This window comes from Astatotilapia calliptera, chromosome 3, assembly GCF_964374335.1.
Source record: "Astatotilapia calliptera chromosome 3, fAstCal68.1, whole genome shotgun sequence".
Taxonomy (NCBI): Eukaryota; Metazoa; Chordata; class Actinopteri; order Cichliformes; family Cichlidae; genus Astatotilapia; species Astatotilapia calliptera.
The window spans coordinates 45068944-45095473 of NC_137424.1; the positions used below are offsets into that span (position 1 = coordinate 45068944).

At 44.2% G+C, this 26530-nt stretch overlaps 2 protein-coding genes and 1 long non-coding RNA gene across 6 annotated transcripts; 2 read left to right on the forward strand and 1 right to left on the reverse strand.

Moving 5' to 3' along the window:
• Positions 1 to 7: 7 nt before the first annotated feature.
• aadat (aminoadipate aminotransferase) lies at positions 8 to 14639 on the forward strand. 2 transcript variants are annotated; one of them, XM_080291300.1, is made up of 14 exons: positions 8 to 182; positions 746 to 817; positions 6482 to 6650; positions 6841 to 6973; positions 7177 to 7251; positions 7334 to 7543; positions 7737 to 7802; positions 7918 to 8000; positions 9754 to 9850; positions 10516 to 10577; positions 10681 to 10745; positions 12368 to 12474; positions 13457 to 13558; positions 13639 to 14639. In XM_080291300.1, the coding sequence occupies exons 1-14, from the start codon at positions 164 to 166 to the stop codon at positions 13678 to 13680; spliced, it is 1302 nt and encodes a 433-aa protein (XP_080147426.1). In that variant the 5' UTR covers positions 8 to 163; the 3' UTR covers positions 13681 to 14639. The 2 variants fall into 2 exon arrangements, with proteins under 2 accessions (XP_080147426.1, XP_026018127.2); XM_026162342.2 differs by having other exon boundaries at positions 37 to 336.
• A 2012-nt stretch (positions 14640 to 16651) lies between these two features.
• Positions 16652 to 26210, forward strand: mfap3l (microfibril associated protein 3 like). Of its 3 annotated transcripts, none has more exons than XM_080291337.1 (3): positions 16652 to 16818; positions 18353 to 18753; positions 24351 to 26210. In XM_080291337.1, exons 2-3 carry the CDS (start codon positions 18486 to 18488, stop codon positions 25223 to 25225), a joined length of 1143 nt encoding a protein of 380 aa, XP_080147463.1. In that variant the 5' UTR covers positions 16652 to 16818; positions 18353 to 18485; the 3' UTR covers positions 25226 to 26210. The 3 variants fall into 3 exon arrangements, with proteins under 3 accessions (XP_080147463.1, XP_026018132.2, XP_080147468.1); XM_026162347.2 differs by having other exon boundaries at positions 16664 to 16952; XM_080291342.1 differs by having other exon boundaries at positions 16679 to 16909.
• LOC145421283 (uncharacterized) lies at positions 18865 to 19647 on the reverse strand. The gene is made up of 2 exons (XR_013902610.1): positions 19511 to 19647; positions 18865 to 19325 (listed from the first exon to the last, which is right to left on the reverse strand). It is a non-coding gene; the product is annotated as an uncharacterized LOC145421283 (long non-coding RNA).
• Positions 26211 to 26530: the final 320 nt, after the last annotated feature.

The window sequence follows — 26530 nt, forward strand, 5'->3', positions numbered from 1 at the left end:
GCTTCACTGCACCCTAGCGGGGACCAGAGGAATAAACATTCACCAGAGACTGCTGCACAACGTCTCGTTCAGGCTTCGCATCTGTGAAATGTCGAGCAGCCGATATTTTCTTTAACGTGAAATAATTTCTAACGCTTCGTGACACAGACTCGTACAACAGAAAATGCAGACATTTCTGCCCGGTAAGCAGGCAGGCGTTAATATTTTTCTTTGTAGTACATCTTGGGTAATGTAGTTCAAGAAGCGGTCACCGGCGCTAACCACCACAGAAAGTCGCCACGCATCTAGAAATACACTGACCAGAAGCCCCCGCGTCGATTCTGCCACACGCGCAAGGTCAGTTACACTGCAGAGTGTGGTAGAGCAAATGTCATAACTACAGTTAAAATAATTGTTTACACCTATGATATGTTTAGTCCTGTGTTCACTGTAGCCTCCCATAGTGTGTGTCCGTGTTAGCTCACCTTATAGCTGTTTCGGGTTTATATCTATATATGTATATATAGATATATGTATATATATAGATATAGATATGAATCTGTTTTTACGTTACATACCAAAAAAAAAGGTAACACATTTCTACCATAGCCGCTGGCTCAGTTAAGAGCTACAGTTACAGATTAACTTATAGAAACAGCGTAAATGCTTCACTGAAAGCCTGTGGAAGGAGGTGTAAGCTTAATGGGCAGATAACCCCGCTGTGTGAGGGGAGGCAGCTGATATTTTTCACCTTGTAATTTGACAGGAAACATGAATTACGCTCGGTTTCTGACAGCTGTCAGTGCAGCGAGAAAGCCTTCCCCCATCAGGATGCTGAGTGAGTACTTTTCATATATTAATACACTTGTGTCCGGTTGTACAGCGAGACTAATGCACCCATTACAATAGCCAGTTTGACACAAAATGGTAAAAACGGGTGTTCCTAATCACCTTAAGGCTCTGTAGCTAATGTGGAATAGAGCCTATGATGTCACTGGTAGCACCCGTGTTTGGTGTTTACCTCTCTTTCGTGTGAGTTATGTCTGTGTGAGAATGCAAAAAAACAGCAAGTCTTCTGAGTTTTTTTCAGTTTTTCCTTGTCTGCTGTGGTTTTTATTTAACTACAACAAAAATGACCAATTAAACCGGTGATCTTTCTAACCGCAAGGTTCATATTTTCCATGCCATCTCTATTTACTCCACCGGAAACAGATGAAATAAACAGAACACATTAAAACACGAGTTTTATTTAGTTTATATGGTTAAAAAAAACGTCAGAGGCGTATAAATGACGACACTGGACGCAGCGTGTTCGGGTGATGTTTTCCAACTTTACTCGTAACCCGGAAGCTCCCCCCACACACGGCCTTATGGGAACAGTAGTCTACCGCTACACCTCCTCCTTTTAGCTAAAGACATACTTCATAACGTCTCAAACGGCTCACTAGAACAGAAATGGGGAACATCATGAAACGTGAAAATTATACACATCCCTCATTTGTTCACTTACATTTAAACAAAACACATTATTGTAAACATCTCTGACAGCTTAACCCAGCTTTGAATAAGGCATGAATGGATAACTTCAGAGAATTACACATCCAGTCTTTCAGGAGGTCTCACCACTCGACCAGATCTGGTAATAGTCCCTGTTGGTCTGAGGTGGCTCCTATTTCTCCTCAGAAAACCCCTGTCTGTCTCTACCACATAGGATCTGGGAGCACTGGCAGGTCCAACTACTGCTCCGGTAGTTCCTTCAGTGGTAATCCACACTTTCTGTCCTGACGATAGTTCCGGAAGCGGTCTGACTCTATGTCTGCGGTTGTAGTGTTTTGCCTGCTCACGCCTCCCCTCCTCATCTTTTTTGCGAAAAGCCTGTAGGTCAGGCCACTTTGGCACCAGCTTTGCCACAGCTTGTGGCAGCGTGGTCCGCAGGTGTCTCCCCATAAGCAACTGCGCTGGCGAGAGCCCATGTTCCAGTGGGGTGGCCCTGTACGCTAGCAGTGCTCTGGTGTAGTCATAGTGCTTTTTCCACAAGTCTTTAATGGTACGAACAGCGCGTTCTGCCTCCCCATTGGCTTGGGAGTACCTAGGGCTGCTCGTTTCATGTGTGAACTGGTACTCTTTGGCAAAGTGCTTGAACTGTTCTGATGAAAATTGCGGCCCGTTATCCGATACCACAGTCTCGGCAACACCATGTCTTGCAAAGGCTTCTTTTACAGCATTAATAGTGACCTCTGCAGTTGTGTGTCTCAGTTCAGCTATCTCAATGTACCTTGAGAAAAAATGAATAATCAGCAGGAAGTGTTTCTTTGACCACTCGAACAGATCCATGCCGACTTTTTGCCATGGGCGGTCGGGAACAGGAGTTGCCAGCATTGGTTCACGGCACTGTAACCTATGTTTTTGACATGTTTCGCACCTGTCTACCATTTGACATATTTGGGTTGAGATTCCCGGCCACCACACAGACTCTTTTGCTCTGGCCCTGCATTTTGAAACGCCCTGGTGGCCTTCATGCCAACGTGACAAAACCTCCGCTCTCATTTGAGGTGGTATCACAAGTCTCTCCCCTTTCATGAGAAGACCATGGACTAGATTGAAGTCCATTCTGTATTCCCAGCACCCCTTTAACTCTGGATCTAGTTTACCTTTTTCTGGCCAGCCTGTCCCACATTGATACACCACCTTTCTACACAGGTCATCCATTTCCTGCGCCAACTTAATCTCCTCCAACCTTTTATCTGTTGCTGGGAGATGGGAAACTACACCGTCCACGAAAACCTCCACCTCTTTTTCCAGCTGAAGATCCCCAGCAGAAGGAGGCCCTGCCAGCGGTGCTCGTGAGAGAGCATCAGCAGTGACAAGGTTTTTCCCTGGAACATGGACAATGGTGAAAGTAAAGCGCAGCAGCCTGAGGCGGAATCTCAGGATGCGTGGAGGCAGGTCGTCCAGGCCTCTTGTGCTCAGAAGAGGGACCAGGGGTTTGTGATCTGTGATTAGAGTGAACTGTAGGCCCATGAGGTAAGATGACAGTCGTTCACACACCCACGTTACAGCGAGCGCCTCCTTTTCTATCTGCGCGTAGCGTTTCTCTGTGTCTGTGAGACCTCTTGAGATATATGTGACCGGTCGCCAGGAGTTGTCAGACTGTTTCTGAGTGAGAACAGCCCCGACACCGTATGACGAAGCATCTGCAGCGACTCGTGTATCTGCTGAGTTGGAGTACTGAGCGAGCACTTCTGGAGAGCTTAATATCCCTTTTAGTCTCCTAAATGCTTTTTCCTGTGGCTCCCCCCATATCCACTCGTTTCTGTCTTTTAGCAGTTCCTTTAATGGTGTGGTGATTGTGGCTAGTTGTGGCATAAACTTGGCAAGATAGTTGGCCATGCCCATGAGACGGCGCACATCTCCCACACTCTGAGGCTGCGGCAGCTGCTGGATTGCTGTTATCTTGTTGGGATCAGCCTCAATGCCTTTTGCTGACACTTTGTGTCCCACAAAGATTATTAGACTTTTAGCAAACTCACACTTCTCATTCAGAGTGAGACCCTCCTTCTGAAACATTTGGCGCACACAGTGCAACCTCTGGTTGTGCTCCTGCCTGTCTCTGCCATATACAAGCACATCATCGGCGTGACAAATCACCCCTTCAAAATCTTCCAGCATCTGTGACATTCGCCTTTGGAAATGTTCCAGCGCCGATGCAATGCCAAAAGGAAGGCGGTTGAACTGAAACCTTCCAAAAGGCGTGATGAAGGTAGTGAGTGGCCTTGACTCTGGCGTGAGCGGAATTTGCCAGAATCCAGACCGGGCGTCGAGCTTTGTGAACACTTTAGCATCTTTCATCATCGCTAGTGTTTGATCTACTGCTGCTTGCTCTATCTCAATGTGATAAGGCTCCCTCAGCACGCCTAAACCTTTAAAAACGTTTGGGTATGCTGCCCTGAAATCTGTCACCAATTCCATTACTGTGCTTACTCTGTACACAAGACCCAGAGCCTCACACGCTGGCCTGCTTAGCAGTGGCTGTACTAGACCTGACACAAGGTAGACGTCTTGAGAAACATTGTGCCCTTTCACTGCTAGCTGTGCCTCGAAGCAGCCTTTAACATTGAGTGGGTTACTGCCCGGCCCTAGTAACTTCTTTCTGGGTCTCTGCAGCTTACCATCCCTGTCTGGACTGTACAAACCCTCTGGAATAGATGTAACATCCGCCCTTGTGTCAAGTTTAAAATATACATTTTCCTCATTTAACTTGACCTTTTACACCCAGGGCTGTGACCTCCCAGTCTCTACTTCACCCAAGAACACACAATCCTCGCTGTCTGTATCTTTCGGATTTTCTGTCACTTCGCGTAGCGCTGTAGCTTCACTACTGCGACAGACCGCAGCAAAGTGCCCTTTTTTCTGACATTTTCGACACTGTACCTCTTTGGCTGGACATTCTTTCCATGAGTGTTTGTTCTTGCGACCACAGCGGCCACATTCCTTTCCGCTTTGCTTGATTGGCTTTTGTTCTTTCTTCTGCCACGTCTGCGTTTTCCCGCTTGTTGTATTTGTCCGTATTGTGTCCATGTTCAGTGTTTTCTCCACTGCCGCGCTGCTGTGAAGTATTGGTTGTTGTTTCTTTACCGTTTCGCTCTGCCTAACTTTCTCAGTGGCTTTAGCAAGAGTCAACTCTGAGTCCATTTGCAGCAGCTCCGACAGTCTTTTGTCTTTTATGTCAACTACAATTCTGTCCCTTATGAGTTCGTCTTTGAGTGCTCCAAATGCACAATTTTCTGCAAGTTTGTGCACAGCAGTGATGAACGACTCTGTACTTTCCCCTTCCTGTTGCCGTCTGGAGTTAAACTGTGCTCTTTCAAAAATTACGTTGTGTTTTCCTACGTAATGTTTGTCAAATGCCTCTTTGACAGTTGCATATTTCTTTTTATCTGCATCGCACAGTGGTAAAACTGCCGAAACATCATCAGCAGCGTCTCCTATAGCGTACAGGAGTGCATTAACTTGATACTCGTCTGATTTGTTATCAAGAGCAGTTGCAATGCGAAATCTTTCGAACCTTCTGATCCACTTTGGCCATTCGGCAGGATGAGAAAAGTCAAATGTTTCTGGGTAGCGTGGTCGCCATCGTGACGTGTGGATCCCTGGCTTCCTCGCGTTCAGAATCCAAGCTTTCCGGTGCGCCGACCTCGTCTCCTCCCTCCGACATGTGAGGCTCGTGCTCGACCGCGCGCGCGCACGCGCGCCCTGTTGCTAGCGCTGGTCACAGCCTCGGCCGCGCTTCACCTGCATGCCGGTCTTGTTCGGGTTACCGATGCGAAAACTTCTCTCGCAGTTAACTGCACCGTACTGTACTCGAAAAAGAAGAAGAAGAAAAAAACAGTGGAGACCGCCGTTCGTACTTCTGACACCACGTATAAATGATGACACTGGACGCAGCGTGTTCGGGTGATGTTTTCCAACTTTACTCGAAGCTCCCCCCACACACAGCCTTATGGGAACAGTAGTCTACCGCTACAAGAGGCACATCCCAAATCTGCCCTGTTTCATTGCACATAACAGATTAGGTGAAAAGACCAGCTGAAATAATAGAACAGAAGAAAAAGCAAGCAGATGACAATTTCAGTTTTTTAACTTTTTCTGTTATATACAAATATTTCTGTTACAACTAAACATTTGTAAGTCTGGGTGGTGATGAGACTATAAGCTGGGACCTTTCTGTGTGCAGTTTGTATGTTCTCTCTCTTCCTGTGTGGGCACAATCAGAATTAAGCATGCATTTTAGACCAACTGGTGACTCTAAATTGATGGGGTGCAAAATGAGAAACTGTGATACTGCATCTGGAAGTCAGGAGTGGCAAAGATGTATGTGAGGTGGTGCAGGAAATGCATGAGGAGAGTGAGACAGTGATGGGGTGTGCAGTTGGAGTAACGGGTGAGTTCAAGATGGTGGTGGGATTACATCAGGGATTCACTCTGAGCCCCTTCTTGTTTGCAGTGGTGATGAACAGGCTGACAGATGAGGTCAGGCAGGAATCTGTGTGGGCTATGATGTTTGCAGATGACACTGATCTGTAGTGAGAGTGTGGAGCAGGTTGATAGAGAGCCTGCAGAGGTGGAGATATGCACTGAAGAAAAGAGAAATTAAGGTCAGGAGAAACAAGGCAGAACACATGTGTGTAAATGAGAGGGAGACCAGTATAACAGCAAAGAGCAGAAGTAGTGATCGTGGATGAGTTTAAACACCTGGAGTCATCCATGCAAAGCAACAGAAAGCACACGAGAAGTAAAGAGGAGAGTGCAGGCAGGGTGGAGTGGGTGGAGACGAATATCAGTGGTGGATTGTGACAGAAAGATAGCAGCAAGAGTAAAAGGGAAGGTTTACAAGATGGTAGTGATGCTGTGATGTATGGTTTGGTGAGACAGTGGAACTGAATAAAAGACAGGACGCTGAGCTGAAGGTTTCATCATCTTCTCTCTGTGATCCCACATGAAGCTGAGCTGCAGCAGCGGTCACCTCCATCGCTGATTTCTTTGGCCGGAGGAGCTCCTAACTCCAACACCTTCCCCTTCCAGTCAGCGTCCATCACGGTGAAGAACGGGCAGACAGTCACCTTCGATGAGGTGGCGATGAAGAGAGCTCTGCAGTACTCCGCCTCTAATGGGTGAGAAATCCAGATGACAGAATCGGTCACTGCTTTGTGACAATTTTCAGAACAGCGTTTCAGTTTGGATTAGAGGATTAAGACAGACACTCGTGCAGACATGTGCAGTATTTGTGTGAAAATAAAACAGATTACTATTTTATGAAAATAGATTTGTCTTGGAAACACCTGATTTCTCTTCAATGCGTAGAATACCTGAGCTGCTGACGTGGATGAAAAACCTGCAGAAGAACCTCCACAACCCGCCGACTGCTAGCTACAGCCCTGAGAGCGGGCAGATGGAGATGTGTGTGACGACGGGGAGCCAGGAGGGGCTCTGCAAGGTACTGACACCATCACCTGTAGATTTACCTGTCCATCTGACATCAGCTGAACAGCTTAGACCCACTGAAACCCTTAAGCTATAGCTTTAAAGTAAGAATCTCTATATTTTAATATAGTTTTATTTATTATAGCAGTTTTTCATGTCAAGGAAAACATTCACAGCCTGTGTCTTAGCCTCGTATGTTTGCTGGTTTTGGTGCAGGTGTTTGAGATGTTGGTCAACCCCGGAGACAATGTTCTTCTGGATGCGCCCACGTATTCGGGCACGCTCGCAGTAGTAAGAGCATTTTTCTTCTGCACAACACAAACATTGTGACACGAAGCACTGCGACCACCTGACGCTCTCATTTCCTGTGCAGCTCCATCCTCTCGGCTGCAACTTGGTAAACGTTCCCAGCGATCAGCATGGCATGATACCTGCAGCTCTGAAGGAAGTCCTGTCCCGGTGGGATCCGTCAGAGATCCACAAGCCCGGAAGCACCGCTCCCAAAATCCTCTACACTATCCCTAATGGAGGAAACCCCACCGGGGCCTCCATGACAGCAGAGAGGAAGAAGGAAGTGTATGAGGTAAGTCGTCGCCAAAGTCATACTCAGTGAGATAAATACATGCACACGCTGCAGATTTTGACTCTCTTGAGTCACGGTCGTACAAAGCAAACCAGTGAAGCGTGCACTCTGCTAATTACAGCTTGTTGTAAAGCTGCTTTCCCTGCAGATTCACTCTGACGTTTTTTATTTAAACCTCTCTTCTCTTTAATAGCTGGCCAGGCAGTACGACATGCTCATCATCGAGGATGACCCCTACTATTTCCTACAGTTTGAAAAGGTGCAAAGACAAGAGATTTTTTCTTTAAATGACAAACGGCAGCCTGTTAATCTGACCTTCATTAATAATGAATAAAGGTCACAGTTAGTTCATGTCATGTTTACTTGTGTGGCAGCCGTGGGCTCCCACGTTTCTCTCCATGGATGTTGATGGGAGGGTCATCAGGACCGACTCCTTCTCCAAAATTCTGTCTTCAGGGTGAGTTTCTCAACCTTTGTGACCGTTTAGGTGGGTGGATTTGTTTTACTCCCAGTACATGTGGAACTGATGTTCCCATTTCTTGATTTGCCCTAGCGACTATGAACCTGACACATAAATTTCTTTTACGTTTGTTGGAATGAAAACGTCAGGATCCTTCAGGAACACATATATTTGGGTCCAACCCTCAAGTAAACAAACTATTTTAGCGACTAAAATGACAGAATAGGGTGATGTATGACCTGTAATATGTTCTGCAGGAATAGTTTGTTTAAATGGCTGAATATGTGTTTATCACAACTGTAGCGTTCCCTTTTGTCTATGACAGACATGTTAAATAATGTTCTAATGTACTTATTTGTGGTTCTGGCATCACATTTTTTCATCAGATCTTTATGCCATATTTGGCTGCTTTTTTTTAAGAGACTGAAACACCACCTGCCTCTAAAGGCCACCAACTGTTCATGTACACAGAGATCAGTAACAGGGAGAAAGTATTTCAGGCAGCAAACGTTGTCCAAATATGCCTGAAAGCAACAAGTTTGTCCGTGGCCTGTGTCTGAGCTCCAGCTGCTCAGTTGTGAAACTGCACACACCTCAGGATACCTTGTAATCTTGTTCTGTTAGCTGCAGTTCACAGTAAAAAAAATTTGTATTTAATGGTAAAAGTGGAAAATCAGTACTATTAATGTTAAAATAACATGTTTCCAGTGTCATGTGTTGCTCTATTGGTATTCTTGCCACATCACTGGACCCGTGAAAAGCTGTAGGAGTTATAGATTGGGGGGGGGAATGTCAGGAAACATTTTTATGAGTCAAAGTACCTCAAAGATCAGACACTGATGTAGCATACAGGTCTAGAAGGCAGCCCATGTGCTAAAGGGTCACTGCAGGGGTCCAGGTTCGAGTCTGCTCTCAGCCATTTTCAGTTTAGGTAAAAACGCTCAAAAATAAACTCCTAAAAAAGAAATATCACAGTGCCACATAAAAATATATGGCTCACTCACTCGCTTGAAGTTTATCTAGAAAAATCCCTCCGGTTATTTTTTTATTTATGTTTTTAACTACATGATGTGATGGCTTTGGAGAGTGGCTCCATAGTTTTTTACATATTGACCTAACAAGCAAAAGTTCCCCGGTTTGTTTCCGGGAGGACACACGAATCCCTTTTGTGTCATCAGGCATAAAAATCTGCCAAATCAAACACAGAGCGCTACCTGCTGTGGTGAAGCCTTGTGACTAAGAGAGCAGCCAAAGGTAACGCATGGAATAACTTTTACACTTTAACCACAAATAAAAAACAACAAATGCAGTTTTTTAAACAATCGTAAGTATAGTAGTGAGGTGAATTGTAGGAAATTATAAAGATTACAGTAGTATAGTGTGTAGCTATTTCTAAAGGGGTTCAAGCAGGGTTTACTGACTTATGTTGTCGACACATTCAGCGGCTTCCAGCCAAGTGACATAGTACAGACACTCGTTTATCAAGCAACATCCTCATGGACACAAAATGTAAATATGGCACCCCAGCCTTTATCTGCACAGTAATGTGTGTTTCCAGCATTGCTTATCCAGGCTCCAGTTCCTCAGTTTCAGTGAAGTCACATTGCGAAACACAGTCTGTTAAAACAGGATCCGGTCACAGAGAGTTTATGTCTTAGGTTTAAGAGTGAAGTTAATATTTGACTCCAGGTTTTATGTACTGTGAGTGTTTCTGACTTGAATTATTCAGCTGGTTGTGTTGTTGCTTCAGACTGAGGATAGGTTTCGTGACCGGCCCCAAACCGCTTGTAGACCGGGTGGTGCTGCACATCCAGGCTTCGACGATGCACACAAGCACCTTCACACAGGTGAGAAATCTCCCACTTAACACCACCCAGAATCTCATTGTATTCACCCTGAATGGACTAAAAGAAATCTTTCAGCGTGAAGTGCTGTTGATAGTGACAGTATGCCATCACATAAAGCAGCAGTAAACACAGAGCAGGGCTGCACAGTTGCGCAGTGTGCTAGCAATGAAGCATATTTGTGAGCAGAGTCATTACTGACTTTTATACTCTGCCAGATTAAGTTCCCACCCACCAGGCACGCCTGATTTGCACAGACATAAACTCAAACCAGGCGAGGATGAGTGGTGTGCTGCTGTCACGCTACATTTAAAGCTGAAAAAGAATTTATCGCGTGTCTGAACTAGCAGAAGCAGCAGAGCAGATTTTACTCAGAAAGAAGGAGGAGAGGATTAATGAGGACCTCCAAAAGATCTGCCTCCAACCTCTTATTTAATCCTCACCTCTGCATATTCATCTAATCTAAACCAGAAATGTTATTAATGCATGAAAGATTTAAAATGCAAACAGCTCAGGCATAAAAACCCCATGTGAGAAGGAGGAAAGTGTGCCTCTTCAACTCATTAAACTATTAATATGCAGTTTTATTATCTGCTGTACAGTCATTTTACAGTCAAATGATTTGGAGTGATGCCAATATATAATCAGAGTGCCCTGCTTTCTTTCAGCTCATGGTGTCTCAGTTGTTGCACAGCTGGGGACAGGAGGGTTTCCTCCAGCACATAGACAAGTATGTCACTTCCTGTCTGACCAGTTTGACTTGTTAAAAACTGACTTGGATCCAGTTACGTTTCCAACAGGAAATCAAACAGTTCTTTTCTTTCCTCTTGCAGGGTGATTGAGTTTTACAGGAAACAGCGAGATGCCATGATCAGCTCTGCAGACAAATGGCTCAAAGGTTTGTGCACTCACTGATGAAGCCCAAAGTATCCACATGTAAACAAGCAGTGACCTGTTCACTTTACTTCATGTTTCCTTTAAGCTGGACTCATAGACTCTATATAACAGGTGATGTAGCCACAGTCAGATCAGCTTTGATGTGTGAACACTCCAGACTGACATGAGTGATTCTGATAGGCAAACAGTAACGGCTTTTAAACATGGCCAAGCCGTGAAGGGTACCATGTTTTATATTCTAGTTCACTTTAAATTGTTCCATGCTGTATTAGGTATGTCTATAAACTAGTGGTTGAACCATAAAGTCAGCAGGTAGGCATTTAATGAGGTCAAGTTACCAATAGGGTAATTTTCTCTTTGCATCCAGAGGTGTCGCCTCCTGCTGGAAGCAACAGTCATCCTTTATATACAGTCTGTGCTTGCAAACATAAATTTAGATCTTTGATGGAAGGCTCACACCCACTGAGGCTGAAGGTGAAATCTGTTGTCAGCATACTCCGTTTTAAGGTTCCTGTATAGTTTTCTGAAGAAGAGCAACACTATTAAGCAATGACCAAGATTATTTGAGTGTGCTGAGGCCCTTTCTGTGCCTGTGTGGGTCTTTCTGGGTATGTGAATGTGGGTGTGAATTGGTGGATGACTGAATGGAGTGTAAAGCGCTTTGGGGTCCATAGGGGCTAAGTAAAGCACTATACAAATACAGGCCATTTACCATTTTACTCCAGCTTCCTCCCACAGTCCAAACACCAACTCGTTAGGTTAACCGGTATTTCTAAGTTTGTGTGTGTGTGTTTCAAATTATTAGGAAAATGTCTGGTTTACAGTTGGTTTCTCAGGAAGGAAATGGATTAAACATATTTAATATTTATTATATCCCCATTAATGGAAAAAGGAAAACTTACCTCTGCATCCAGACAGCTCTGACCTTCATTCATAACGGGCTGGAGCCAAAAGGTCATGCTGTATAAATGGAAAAGTACTGTAGTGGGGCCACACTCATATAAAAGTGTTAGTTATTTACATTCATCATAAAGCTTATGATTACTTACAATTAGACTTTGGACAGGTTGCCAGTCTGTTACAGGGCTAACACAGAGAAACAGACAACCACTGACACTCAGAGGCAGTTTAATCACCAGTTAACCTAACCCCACTAACTGCATGTCTAACTATGGGATGAAGCCAGAGTACTCACAGAGAACACACACAAACATGCAAACTCCACAAAGGAAGGCCACGGCCGGCCTGTGGAGTCGAACTCTGGACCTTCTTGCTGTAAGGCAATAGTGCCGTCATCTAACAGCAGTCATTTTTGTAAAATTACTTACATTTGGCAGCAGATTCACTAACAAACCCAGAACTAAGGTGTAGTGAACTATCAGTGATTTTTGACACTTCCTCTCATCCTTCTTCATCTTCCTCAGTCACTTTTCTTGGACTTTCTGCCCAGCAGCCTTTTCAGGAACCAAAGGCACTGAATCTAAGTGAGATTTTGTGGCTCACTGCACCAGCAGCCACTAAACCAGTGACTGTCTGCCCTACTTAAAGCACTGTATGACCAAAGAGGCATTGTGAATCACAGAAAAAATGCTCAGGCACTTTTGTTTGTGTGTGTGCGTGCAGATGTAGCAGAGTGGCACACACCATCAGCAGGCATGTTCCTGTGGATGAAACTGAAGGGCATAGCTGATACCCAGCAGCTGATCATGGAGAAGGCGTTGGAGAAAGAGGTCAGTGTGAACAAACATGCAGGTGCTGTTCTCTTTTCAGGTTAAGACCTGCCTATTGAACAGCAGATACCCCAGAGGCACTTGTGTGCGTGTGTGTGCGTGAGAGGGAAAACACTTGCACAAAGGCTGCTTTACAAGCACCATCTCCTCACAAACACACACACTCACACACAGTGTGTTTGTAATTCCATGCTACTGAATTAGCTGTGTATGAACAAGAGTGGGTACAATCGGGATTTTCCAAGGCCTCTGCACAGCAGGCTCGTGTCCTGAGTCCTGAGCATTTAAAGCCTTCATACAGCAGATAATAACACCACTGTGTCATTGGGCAGAGGAGGAATAATGGACAGCTGAATCTAAAATGAGTCTTTCAGTGCTGTCATAAATGCCACGGCGAACAGTTTACAGCCTGTGAGATCAAAACAGATACCAGAATATTTATACCCAATCCAAACTGCTATATCAGAGTGAGAAAGCTGGTTATCAGAGACAGAGAAGACAGGATGTTGACCAAACATGGAGGATATCCTGGACGTTATTCCTAGTGTTCCTCTCACTTCACATGAATAATGCCACAAATAGTAATTTTTTTAAAAAAGTTACCAAACAGAGAAAAATACGACGGTGACACAACCTGGCATAAAGGGAAACATTTGGCCTCACAGTTTGTAACCAGTACCTGAAATCCTAACAAAAAGCCTGCAGTAACTAAAATATATCACAAAGTTGTCATTTTACTCAGTGAGCTGTTTGAAAGCTAATGTAAGCTTTTTTTTGGACTTTTCTGGACTTAGACGGACACGATTGTAATTTTTATCATTTAGAGTAAAATCTGGTGACCTGCCTGGCTTTATGTTAGCTCAAGACACAGTTTGGCTGGGGTGAATGTAGGAAAAGACAATATGTAATAAGTTTTATTCCCTATGTAAAAACTGGAGATGTGTAAGAACTGGTGATACATGTTTGTGTGTGTGTGTTACAGGTCCTGCTAGTTCCTGGAGGCGTGTTCATGATCAACAGTAGTGAGCCCTGCCCCTACGTCAGAGCGGCCTTTTCTCTCAGCACACCGGAGCAGATTGATGAGGTAAACAAATGGATAAACAACCAGATAAACACATACAATCTCTACAACTCAATCTAATCTTGTATTTCTTTCCCCACCAGGCTTTGAAAAGACTCTCTGCGCTCATCAAAGAGGCTTTGTGATGGTTTATTCGTCCTTGGCAGATGCAGGATTTTTTAAATATGTGGTTGAAGGGCTTAGTTTAGATTTAATAGTGCGTTCTTATGACTGTCAAAATTATAGTGTTACAAGCCCAAAATCAGGACCTACACAGAAAAAACTATAGGTGTGCTGACTGGGTGAAGAAGGTATCTGATCATTTGAGTGATGCCCGCCTTCCTCAGCTCAGAGTTTGTTTAGCAGACCAAGAAATCGGTACAGCACACCCTAAACGCTTAATGAAGTTCTTCTAAATCTAGTTTTTCCAAATCTAACCATCACCCATCACAGAGACGTCATAATCTCTGGGATGAATTCATGTTAACAAACAGATCATTTTCCAGAAGAAAAATGATCCCTTTCTTAGCGAGCAGGAAGTCAGAGAGCTCCGTCTTAACAGTTCTTGATATAATTATTTTAAAGTAGACCAGAGGCCTCTGCGACAAAGCAAGATTTAGGTTTATCTGGGTAACTTCAAGGTTAGCCCTGAGTTTTGTGTACTATGAAAGTGGTTCACTTTCATGCTGAAACATTCAAGCAAGTAAGTAATACAAAGGGAAACGGAGAAGGACGAGGTGGAGGGAGGAACAGAAAACGAAACCCTGAAAACACTAAACATAAATAAACTAAAACTAGGAACTGAAACCACGTAGAAAAAGCAAGGACTCAACTCCAAGAAAGAAGAATACAGCAAGACCTGAAGCACCACATAGCTGAATCGAAACCTCAGCACAGCAGCAACCTCAAACTAAGAGGATCAGAATATCCAACACATTAAAAACCCTCTAAAGAAACTCTGACCCCTGGGACCCAAACCAGGGCAAACATGGCAGACACAGCCTCACTGCTGTATAATGAACAATGGCTACACAAACTCATTACTGCATGAGAACATGGTTTTATCTCATCTGTGAAATAAAGTAAGGACTTTTTACCTTTTGTATTTTGTTGTATTTTTTTTTGAGTCTGTTTGTAGTTTGCTGCTCAGGGATTGGTGCAGATGATAAAATCAGATCATATTGCAGGTGGCCTGATCTGATTTCACTTTACAAAGTAATTGGTGTGGTTCTTACATAGTGCTTTTCTACTCTGAGCACTCAAAGCGCTTTAGAAAACTTGCCTCATTCACACCAGTGCTTTTTTCTACGCTTGTTCTAGCTAACATTCACACACATCCATAGCAACTTGAGGATAGTATCTTGCCCAAGGATATTTGGTATGCAAAGTGGAGGGACCTGAGAGCTGGTCAGGTTCAGGTGGAGTCATGAACAATTCAGCACCGACTCGTCTTCCTCTTCATCCTTTTTTCTAAAGTCTGCTGGCTCTCACATAACAGCACCTGCTGACAACAGCAACAACAGGGTCTATCTGTTTGGTGGGAACTGTTTTCTTCTCCTTTGTACAGACTTTCTGCCCCCGCTGTGTTAATATGTAGCAGTCTGAAGTGTTTGTGTACTGCTCAAACATTCATCTGGAAAGGAGGACGGGGTCAGCGAGGTGGCTTAGATACAAGACTGTTAACACTTTACCCCTCTCACTGCAGTCGTGGATGAAGCGTTCAAATTTGAATGCAAAGATTTCTGTAAATACCAGGATGGGAATCTGAACAACAACTGAAGAGGAGCAACTGTGAAGAGGTCTCTCTTTGAATGTGTTTCAGTCAACAGTAACTTTAAAACCGAAGCAGTGCCCCAGATTTGTTTGGTAGAATGTGAAACATTAACACAGAAATGGATGAAAGCACCAAAATCCTCTCTAGAGCAGAAAAGTTGAAATTCTCTTAAAGTTACTGAATAAACTTTTGTTTTGTTTTTACTTTGAAACAATAAAAACAACCGTCCACACAAGCTAAAACACACACCACCTCCTTAACCTCCACAGCTTCTATACATAGATGAAGCATTGACTTAATTATTGACTGCCTGCTGAGGTTCTGGCATATAACGTCAATCCCCGACTCGCGCTGTGGCTTCAGGGTCTCCTTTTATCAGGCCTGGTAAACAGAATAACAGCCTGTACAGGCTGAATGACCCTGGCCGGGTCTAAATTTAGAGCAGCCTTTATTCTGCCTTTAATTGTTTCAAAAGGAAGCTGGCACTGTGATCCACATACAGTCTTTTCCTTGAACGGCCTTTTAGAATGTGTTTTCACCACAGCCCATTTACCTCTTACTATAGGCCTACGCTGTAATGCAGACATGCACAAAATAACCTACTTAGTGTGCCATGCTATTAAATGCCACAAGGCTTTATGTGAGCGAGGTTATCAGTCTTTTGCACTGGAAAGCTGTTCAGACCTTACTTCTGTCCTCGTGGGAGTCTGGAGGCCGGGCTGCATAAACATGCAGCAGTTATATCCTGTGTGAGGAAGGATAAACGAGGCTCCAGCACTGATGCTCACAGGTGTGTTGTGTATTAAAGCTTCCAATTAATATCTTACTTCGTGTGTCTAGGTTTGTCTGATCTATCTGAAAGTAAACCATGTAAACACAAGTATCATTTTAAATCAGCCCATGGTGCTTAATTTTTAATTAAATTTAAAAAAATCTACATTTTTTAAACCTGTTTTGTGTATTAACTTGTGGCTTTTTGTGGTTTAACTTGTCAAGCTCAAGTTAACATAATTTCCAATATCTTCCCTGCCTTGTGTAAGCTGCTAATAAATTAACCAGAGAGCATAAGAGAACCGGTTTAGTGATGGTTTGGATAAGTTGAAGTACTGGCAGCATATTAGCGGTATTAGATCGTATTGCACTGCACCAGTATTTGTTCATGTGTTGCATTTTTCCCACCCTCTGCGCACCCCACGTGATCAAAAATCAAGCAAAGAATGTTAAAATGGATTAAGTTATAGAAACCATGTCACAAATATTCTTTTATTGTATAAAGTGAGAATTGAGTTTGAGTCTGGCAGCCATCTGTACAGGCAGGGCAACCCAAGCAACTGGGCGACGTTGCCTCCCTCCGTGCCTTGAAGCAGCTCAGTCGTCGTTTGCAGAGCGAGCTGTCAGCGGTCCGATGAGGAGGAGGACGATGATGCCCGAGCAGAAATAGCACAGCGATAACCGCCGACTATGGTAGTTTCTACCAAACTTTCGAGGTGAAACAGCGGCCGACCATGATGTGAGTATGAAGCCCGAGTTTTATTAGCGGGGGAGTCGCGGATTTTGCCGTTTTTAGGACCGTTTATCCGCCGCCGCTGCCATTGTCAACGGTAAGGACCGGCTTGCTGGACCGCTTGGCTCTCCGCCGAGGAGGTAACGTTGCAGCATTACCCGGTGTCTTTTCAGCTATTTGTTTCTCCTCTTTTGGTCCAGTAACGTTGTCAATTTAACTGTAGCGATACATGAAATGAACCCTCGTCCTGTGTAAACAGTCTGCGGTGGCACAGTTCTGGAAGGGTCCCCATACATATATCTGCTGTCCAGCACGTAGCCGGGCCCCACGCCCTTGTTTTATTTTATTTTATCCTCAAGCACAGTTTAAAATCTTAACAGCTCAACCACACATGACTAATATCCGCATTGACATATCTGTATTCTACCTAATTGATAAAGTAATGTAGGTAACGTTATTTTTGTCGGAGGGACTTTACGTGTGACAGCGGAAAATAGCCGGAGCCCACACACAGCTCCGTTATGTGGCAGTCTCCCTTTGTTTTCATACTAATCGAGCCCAAAGATGCGGTTGTAACGCAAAGCAAGGCTGCCTATATGGATAAAACGTTAAAAAAACAACAACAACAACATTGTTAATCGTAGTTGTTGTTAAGCTGTACTATGTGCGTTATATCTGTCTGATGTAACACTACCAGCCTTTAGCTGGAATATTAGCTCGATGTCAGCTTCAGACTAGCAAAAATGCTGCCGTTTGATGTTGCTAACTTTGAAGTCTATGAATGAACATTTAACGGTGTTTTAGAGAGGATTTCTGTGTGACTGGCTCAGATGCGGATGCAGTTTATTGCAGTGGAAGCTGATTGAACAGTAGATACCGTTAACCCTGCGAGACATAAAGGAAATGGGTGATTAGTGTAATAACAGCAGCAGTGGTCAAAAATATGGTATTTACCGGAATAAGAACGCAGTGTAGGGGAAGTAACTGCGAGGTTGCAGGGTTAAGATTGTTGTCACTTTAAATCTAGCACAGAAACAGAATCTGCTGCAGGTTATTAAACATGGAGTGCGTTTCTTCATAGTGTATATAAAGCAAAGTGCTGGGCCACACCTCATAATCTTTGAATTCAGGTGGTTAAAATCAACCCTGAGTGGTGTTATTGGAGCGTGGGAGCCTTTAGGAACCACAGCAACTCACCCACAAAGTCCCAGATACAGTTACGGAGCGGGGTCGCTGAGTGCTGAGGGATGTGGCATAGGCATTAACATCAGCACAAACACTGCCCTGGGAGCTTTGAGGCCAAGGAGCTCTTGTAGGAGCAATATGCAGGTGGCCCAGTACTTTTGTCCATATAGTGTAATTGTAAATGGATACTTTTAGATCTTAGATCTTTGTGTGAACAAAATTCAAATGTAAAAACGTAATCCTGTCTCACAGAAGTGTATTAACCTATGGTTGGAGTTATCAAAACATCTGATTATTATTAGTTTGTTCCTGGGCTGTCTCTAATTATTGCATGCCCCTCACTTTCTTGCTTCAGTGAGATACTTCATGGACCTGAGCTGAATACCAAATTACCCTCAAGCATCACGAGATAGCCAGTCTGCAGGATGGAGTCCCTGGAGGAATGACAGTTTCGTCCCCCTTGGGTAACAAACCTTCAGCTAGAGAAAATGAACTGGGCCGCTGGATTCGTTTTTCTGGTCCTGGTGTTCTTCGTCGCCTCGAAAACTGCCGGGGCCTCACAGCTTAACGCAGACGGAAACTACACGGAAACCGGTAACGCGACAGACGGAGGATCTGTCCCCGCTGTGTTCACAAGCGTGAGCCAGATAATTGCCCGAGAGGGGAGCTGCACACTGATTGATTGCAATGTCACTGGAGACCCATTCCCCAGCGTTCAGTGGTTCAACTCCCACGGTCACCGGGTGGACACGAGCGGTGAGATAGACTTTTTTTAAAATTCATTATAAACCTGGTTTCCTGCTCTCACTTTCCTATTATAAAATGATCACATTAAAGCAGCCCACTGAAGTGAGTGGTTCCTGACTGTTTTTCTTTTTGCAGTGACATTTTTATTTACTTGCAGCATCATCATTGTTACCACATGAGTTTAGGGTGATTTTCTTAATTGGAGTAAGTTAACGAGGACTTAGAAATCAGCATAAACACTGCAGGTTTCTCCCCACGGGAGCTTGTGCTGTGGGCTTTAAACATTCTGAGCAGTCATCGTAAGAATCTAAAGACCAGAAGCGTTGCTGGCTCTGTATTCAAAGAGGAGTCTGACTTGTGTTCCTGGGGGGGATTGTGGCCTAATTATTCTCCATTTTGTCTGGCAGCAGTGATTATTCTTTTTCTGATGGATGGTCTGTGTCAATTAGATTCAGGAAGCCTTAAACTAGTGATTTTCTTTCGAGCCCACTATCCTTTTGTCTGTGATCCGCCTTAGTAGAAACAGGGAGGGAGCAGTGGTTTGTTGTTTTCGCGATCCTCCTGAGCCGACCTGTTGAAACCTGCAGTTGAGAGCGAGAGAAAGAGAAGCCGCAGTTGTTATTATGACCTACAAACCCAGAAGTGCGTCTGTACCCACCACTCAGCTTTTCCCTTGGGTTACACTCAGGAATATAATTAGGGGCAGATAGACTTTCCCATAGCTGGCAGTACTTCACTGAGCAATAAACGTAGCAGAGTCACTAACCTGGATCCTGTAAAACGAAGCCAGTTCATCATACCCAGGACATATTTCTGTTATCAGGTCTCACTTACTGTAACATTACCAGTCAAACTGTCACAAGAAGCTGGTTATCGACTCGAAAAGTCTACCCAGGGTTTATCAGTCTAGCTGCCAACACTTTCAAATGAAAGAGGGGTGACGTTAGCAGTACCTGGCCAATCAGAAACACGCACAGATCTGCTGGTGAAAGTTCTATGCATGCTTTTTACAAAGATAAAGGGAGCAGATGTGGGTGTGCGAGAGGAAAAGGGCTGTATGAATGTGTGTGTCTGGCTTTATCAAAGGATAAGTGAAGGTCCAAAAGTACATATGTGTCCTGTTTATGATTAAGGTTAAAAGAACAAAAACTATTTTCAAACAATTAAAACTGATGCTCATCTGGGAACAATAGCGACTTTTAGACCCAATTTAAAAAACCAAACCTTAAACCTTCTTACTAACTCAGCGCTAAGATCTGAGGGATACTCCAGGAATAGTGCCTTTCCCTAGAGCTGATTGATCAGTAGTTTTGTACCTGTTGATCTCTTATTTTAAACAGAACATGCTCAAGAGCAGGTGGCGTGTGAAGCAAGAGTAAAACACCCAAGGTTAACCCTGAAGTTCCCTCGATAAGCCCCACATCCTACTTGGTAGCACAGGCTTCTGCAGTTTGTTAGCTCGTAGTACTCGGCAGCACATCAATCATTTTATAATCTGGTGGTGGTGATAAAATTAGAAATGCTCGCCTCCACATGAAAAAGGCGGATGGGCGGGACACTGTTTGCCGGCCAGGCTACATTTCCTGAATGCCCATTCATCCTTCTCCTCCGGAGGATAGCAGTGTGGGAAATTGATCGTGATTGCCGAGTAGAAAGGAGCAGAAGTGGTTTTTAGACCTCATACTGCAGATTTGTAAAAGCCCTCTGTGATTTCTGTCCATCTCTTGCTCCCACACAGTAGAGACAGTGAGTAGCTGGGGAGGAGGTGAATGCACTAAAACGTTGCTCTGTGGGGGAAATATGCAGCAAATAGGGTCGTTAAAAACAACTTTCAGCCAAAGGTAGAAAACGGCAATAACTCAGGAATGTTAACTGCATCTGCAGAAAGACTGCAGAGCGACTACAACGCACCTGCGCTGTGCTGGGCTGCAAAACCTTATCAGACAAGCATCTCTTAAGCTGAGCTCAGCACAAAGATTGGAATCAGGTTGAAACAACAAACTTTGTTTGGTCTGTAAGTAACAATATCTCCACCAGCACCTCCGCAGCCCACTCAGCAATATGTTCATACAACACTTTATTCTATACACTTTGGTCTACCTCACATCCACGGTCACTCACTAATTAACCTGGCATTACAGGTGGATGATATACTCTAAGTCATATTATAATATGTCAGCAGCATTTATAATATTTCTGATGATATAGAAGAAAAAAAAACATTGCAAGTTTAAATGTAAGCACACAAATATAACACAGCTGCTTAACGCTTTACTTTAATTGTTCTTATTAATAATCTAAGCCTGTAACGCGTCAGGAGCTGCACAATATTGTCACATAAAAATGAAATTGATATTTTCTGCCTGGGATGTTTCCACACAGTTACTGTAACTTTCATCTACCATTTGTCATATGGAGTGCAGCTAGCAAATACTCCAGCAAAGCGTATCCTTGTTATGCTTAATAATGATGGGTTATTGTTATTATTTCTTTTATTTATTTATCTTTGCCTCAAGTGGTAAAACAAGTTTCCACCTTCAGTGAACACCATAGCTGGATTGGCCATCCCGGTATGCCGATGGTGATTTTTCGTTTTTATGGGCCGATGATTTTTTTTATTTATTTATTTTTATAACGGTATAAACAATGAGAGGTGGTGGATTGACCAGATGCTGGCAGATGTGTAAAAATAACTCAGTTGTTTGGTGGTGGCTATGGCGGAGCTGCCACAAGAGGCCAGGTGGATGAGGGAAAGGTGAGGCAGGAGGAGCAGAGACCCAAGGCGGCTGCCGGTTCGAGTGTCAGGTGAACTGAACTTCAGGTAAGAAGTTATGACCTGCAGTCTATCTGGGTCAGATATGAACCAAGTTTAGGTGGAGTTTATTTTCGTTATGCTGACTTTTTACTGTCAGTTGCAATAACAAGTACTGCGTACTAGCTAGCATGACAGAGTTTCTACAGCTGGGTTGGTGCTATGTTACTGATAGTGAACTTTATTTTATTCACAAGGTTAGTTAGTAGAGTTGCCAACCGTCCCCTAAAAAATGGAATGGTCCCTCATTCAGAGAAAATATTACACGTTTCGAATTGAGGTGAAAAGGAACACAGTTTGTCCCGGACTTCAGCTAGGATGGAAAAAGACACAAAGCTGGAGTTTTTCTCTGTCTTTATGCTGTCAGCTGTCTCTTCTTCTCTCATTCAATCGTGAAACTGATCAATGATCAGCTGATCGGCTTTTCTTTCTTGTTTGTTTATCGCCCACTTTGCACATGAAAAAAGAGGAAACCAGCGGATGTCGCGCTAAACAACAGCAGCACGTTTAAGCTTGATCAGCTGTTGTTAGAATTTATTTAACATTAATTTCTACTATCAGCTGATGTTTGCTGGAGCCACAGCTGTAAAACTGCTGGTCATGATGTAGGTTTGGTTATCTGGTGAGAGGGAAACATGAAGATGAAACCAGGAGATGTCCTTACTGAATCATCAGAGCTGTGATGGAGAAACAGGTTTACCTTTTAGGTCACATGAATGAGTTGAAGGGAAGTTATGAACTGTTTCTGAGAGACAAATAACACCAGGATGCTTTTCTAAATAGCTGACAGCTGGTAACTGTGCAGGGGCGGATCTAGCAAAGCTTTGCCAGGGGGGCAGGTAGGGCATTAATAGGGAGAGGTGGGCACAAGGAAATACTTTTCTTTCTTATTCTCATTTAAAATATCTAGCTTTTATTAAATAATTATCTGAATCTTACAACCAAAGTTTTTATCTGATGTACTACAACGTATAGAAATCATACATATACCAACAAGACAGTGTACATCACTGTCACAACAGCGTTTGTTTTCATTCAAAGGCTTTATGGTTTTTCCTATAATACTTGGTGGGCCGGTCTCTAGTCAAAATGCCTGGGCCGATTTTTTGTCCCAGTCCAGCCCTGGTGAACACAGTTTTCTTCCAAGTATTCTGCTGTGTTGGAAGAGGCTGAAGCAACTCCCTCTGATCTGATTGTTTTGATGATGAGTCTTGTATGCACCAGCGAGCATAACCACGTGGAGCTGCCGTGACAATGAAGTCATCATGTGGTATTTTATATCACTTAGAAATGTATACAGGTATTGACAATGTGGTATGTGGTACCTCACTAGCAAGCACGTCTTTGGACTGTGAGAGGAAGTCGTCTGCTTCTCCATCACTCACTAGAATAGCTCATGAGGGTGAGAACAGCAGGCATCGAGTGCTTTTCTCCTTTCCCTTTAAACCACACACAGGTGTTAACAGCACCACTCTGACTCCAGGCAGTTTCTCAGCTAAAACAGCCACTTCACTATTCTAATGAGAACTGATACAGAACCAGCAAACATTTAGGCTACACACACACACACACCCTGTATGAATCACTCTGCCATGGATTTGACTGTAAACCACATTTTAATTAAGCACTTCTCGAGTTACCTCCTGTGCTGCCTGACAGGTGCTGTTAGTTATCTGTCACCACAACTGGTGGCCAACCCTGTGACTGAGGTTATCAAATGTAGGCTAGCAGGGAACCAAACTTTATAGATGACATCATTACCCGTGATCTGTTTACAAGTGGGTAAACAGATCGCTTGTGTGCCGATCAGTGCTGGAAACCTCAGCACATCGAGACATGTTTAAATATTGAAAGCATGGCAGGAACACTAAGGTCACTTCAGCTCTGCGCTCACACGCACATATGCAAACCACATGTTACCTTAAAACGAGTCAGTTCATTTATCTCATTAACATGTAGCACTGTTGACTTCAGCATAGAGGTGAATAAGAGAGTGCCGATGCTTTAAAGGACTTTCTGTACAGTAACAGGACAGGCATGAAGATAAAACGCCGTGTTTTCCTGAGCGGACGGATTCTAAAACGCAGAGTGAGAAGGAATAAAAAAACAAAGTGCTCCTATTCAAAAGCAGCAGCTGCAGAAACACAGCTGAGGAGAGGTTACAGCAGACTCGCAGAGCAGGGAGACTGATGCATTAAGAGGATTTTCAGGGTTTAAACTCTGACTTCAGTAGGCCGTGTTGTACCACTGAGTGGTCATGATTCTAAATCTGGTCAGGATGTCCAGTTTCTGCTAAAACTAATGACGGGATTTTCTTTCTGCGTGGTCTAAAATGTTTGGCAACCGCGAAGACGTCTCAGTCGGAGCTGCTGTAATAAAATGATTTTTAACCAGATTTTTTGATTGGGATTTAGTTTACTCCAACATAGCAGACAGCTTTTCTTATTAAATGATAGAAGATAAAAATGTCTACATTTCTGTCAAACAAGGTAACAGAGTCATTGCCTTGAATAGACAAAGACCATTTGTGCCCATAAGTCACTTCTCAGAGGCTCAGTGCAGGCCAGGAAAAAGCTCATGTTGTTGGCTCAGTCGGTTAGGATAACACAGCCATCACCAAAATAACTTCCAAGGAACCGAATCTGCACATTAACAGGGAAAAGCAGCAGCAGTGACACAGTCAAATCCTCCAAACTCATTTCAAACAGATGGGCCACAAAAACAAAAATCCTGATTCTTTAAAAGTTTTTTTATTCCATGTTTTACACATTCGTGACCTTCTCTGTGTCTGCAGGAGGGAAGTGGTCGCTGCTCGACAACGGTGTCCTCAACATCACTGGCATTGAATTCGCGGACCGCGGGAAGTACACCTGCATGGCGTCCAACGCGTACGGCAGCTCCAACTGCACGGTGACGCTGCGCGTGGTGTTCACCAACGGCGACATGGGCGTGTACTACATGGTGGTGTGCCTGGTCACCTTCACCATCATCATGATCTTGAACGTCACACGCCTCTGCATGATGAGCAGCCACCTGAAGAAGACGGAGAAAGCCATCAACGAGTTCTTCCGCACCGAAGGCGCAGAGAAGCTGCAGAAGGCCTTTGAGATCGCCAAGAGGATCCCCATCATCACCTCGGCCAAGACGCTGGAGCTCGCCAAGGTGACGCAGTTCAAGACCATGGAGTTTGCGCGGTACATCGAGGAGCTGGCCCGGAGCATCCCGCTGCCCCCACTCATCATGAACTGCCGCACCTTCATGGAGGAGATCCTGGAGGTGGTGGGGGTGGAGGAGATGAGGCACACCTTCCTCAGGCAGGCTCCCGACGGACGCCGGCTCCCCTCCATCGGGGTGAGAGATGTCTTCACAATCCTGCAGGAGAGGGAGCGGGGACGCAGCGAGTCACCCGCCGCCGATTCCGACAACTCCTCCGATCACGAGCAGCCGCAGCACATCGCCATCCAGGTGTCGGTCCACCCGCCACTCGTTGTCGGCGGGTACAGCGAGGAAGCCGCAGAGCAGCCAGAGGCTACGGCGTCCCCGTCCCCGCCGCCGTCTTCTCTTCACCACAATGAGCAGCCCGAGGACACCGAGGAGGTCGCTGCCGCCGACGAACCGGTGGCAAGCAAGACCCCAACATGCCAGGTGTTCTACGAGAGCCACGTGTGACGAACTGTGGCGAGCTCCGGAGAGACGATACGTTACCCTGCTATGCATTTCCACTTGAAAAAGGTCCATAAACATTTGTAAGTTCACATTTTGAAGAGAAACAATCAGTTGTATTTATCGTTTGTGAACAATCTCTCTAAACCTCTGCAGGCTCATCTACTGAAAATCAATCAAAAGGAGACTCTGGGTGCTTGAATGTATCCGGGCGGAGGAATATCAGTGTAAATGTAACAAGCAAAGCATTGTAAACGGGCATTTCCTGTGTTCTTATTTAAAGAGTTGTGGGGATTTTTCAGTTGGTAGTTTCTTACAGTGCTAGGGGTTTTTAACGACATACTTCAGAAATCTGCCTCAAGCTGCTCTGCGTACTCTTGTTTTCGGATTGTGAAAGCGAGCTTCCTAGATCCACTCCAGAATTCACATCCAGCTACTGTCACAGCCTACAGATGCATGCTGGACTCGAGGAGCAATAGCCGACAGTCCGACTGCTTACTCATGATTGTATAAGCTCTCTGCATCTCTAACAACATGGAAGTAAGCGAGGAGAGAGCACACACACACTGGGTGGAGCTTAGATCTGTTTCCTTTAAAATACTTTGAGTATTTTTATTATTACTGCCCATTTTGTGCTGTGATTTTTGTTTCTTAGTCATTTTTATCTTCTTACTAAGACTAGTGTCTTGTTTTCGCTTGAGTAGAGAAGAGCAGCTTTGCTTCCTTTGTGATTTTATTTTAATTTGACTCCTGACCCGATTTCTTCGTCTTGCTTCTGCAGAAGCTTTACAGTACAGTCGTATTTCTGCTGCATGTTGGGATTTTAGACATCTTTCTCTGGGACTGAAATGACTCCTTTTGTTTGGCCCTTCGCTTGGCTTACGGTCCAGTCTGTGGCAGATATGAGTGGGCGATGTTCTGCTTCTTCTGGTGCTCTTGAGATGCTTCTCTTTTGTAGTGGAATAAAATGAAAGTGCTGTGCTTAAAATGATTCCACAGTTTGGTCTGATGTCTTTTTTTCATTATCAGTCATGAAGTTGGCATATTAAATGGAACTTATTATGCTCATTTCCAGCTATTACAGCAGCTTTGCATGATTCACAGTTCAAAGTAATCATTTATCACAAGTAACCCTGTATGAAATAAGCCATTATTAGCACCTCTCCATTTACACCAGTAGTTCTCAGCTTTTTCTGGTGTTTCCTTTTTTCCCAACAAGCAAAAGGTTCCTGGTTCAATTGTAGGAGGAGACAAATGTCTTTGGGGTTGTATCAGAAAGAGCATCCAGTGTGACATGACAAAAACAAAACA

Excerpts from the sequence above, each read along its gene's own strand:
- aadat (XM_080291300.1), top strand. Across the intron at positions 6,974-7,176 it reads GCCAGGAGGGGCTCTGCAAG|GTGTTTGAGATGTTGGTCAA; the intron begins GTACTGACACCA and ends GTTTTGGTGCAG. Across the intron at positions 13,559-13,638 it reads CACCGGAGCAGATTGATGAG|GCTTTGAAAAGACTCTCTGC; the intron begins GTAAACAAATGG and ends TTTCCCCACCAG.
- mfap3l (XM_080291337.1), top strand. The coding sequence starts at position 18,486 with ATGAACTGGGCCGCTGGATTCGTTTTTCTGGTCCTGGTGTTCTTCGTC. Across the intron at positions 18,754-24,350 it reads TCACCGGGTGGACACGAGCG|GAGGGAAGTGGTCGCTGCTC; the intron begins GTGAGATAGACT and ends CTGTGTCTGCAG.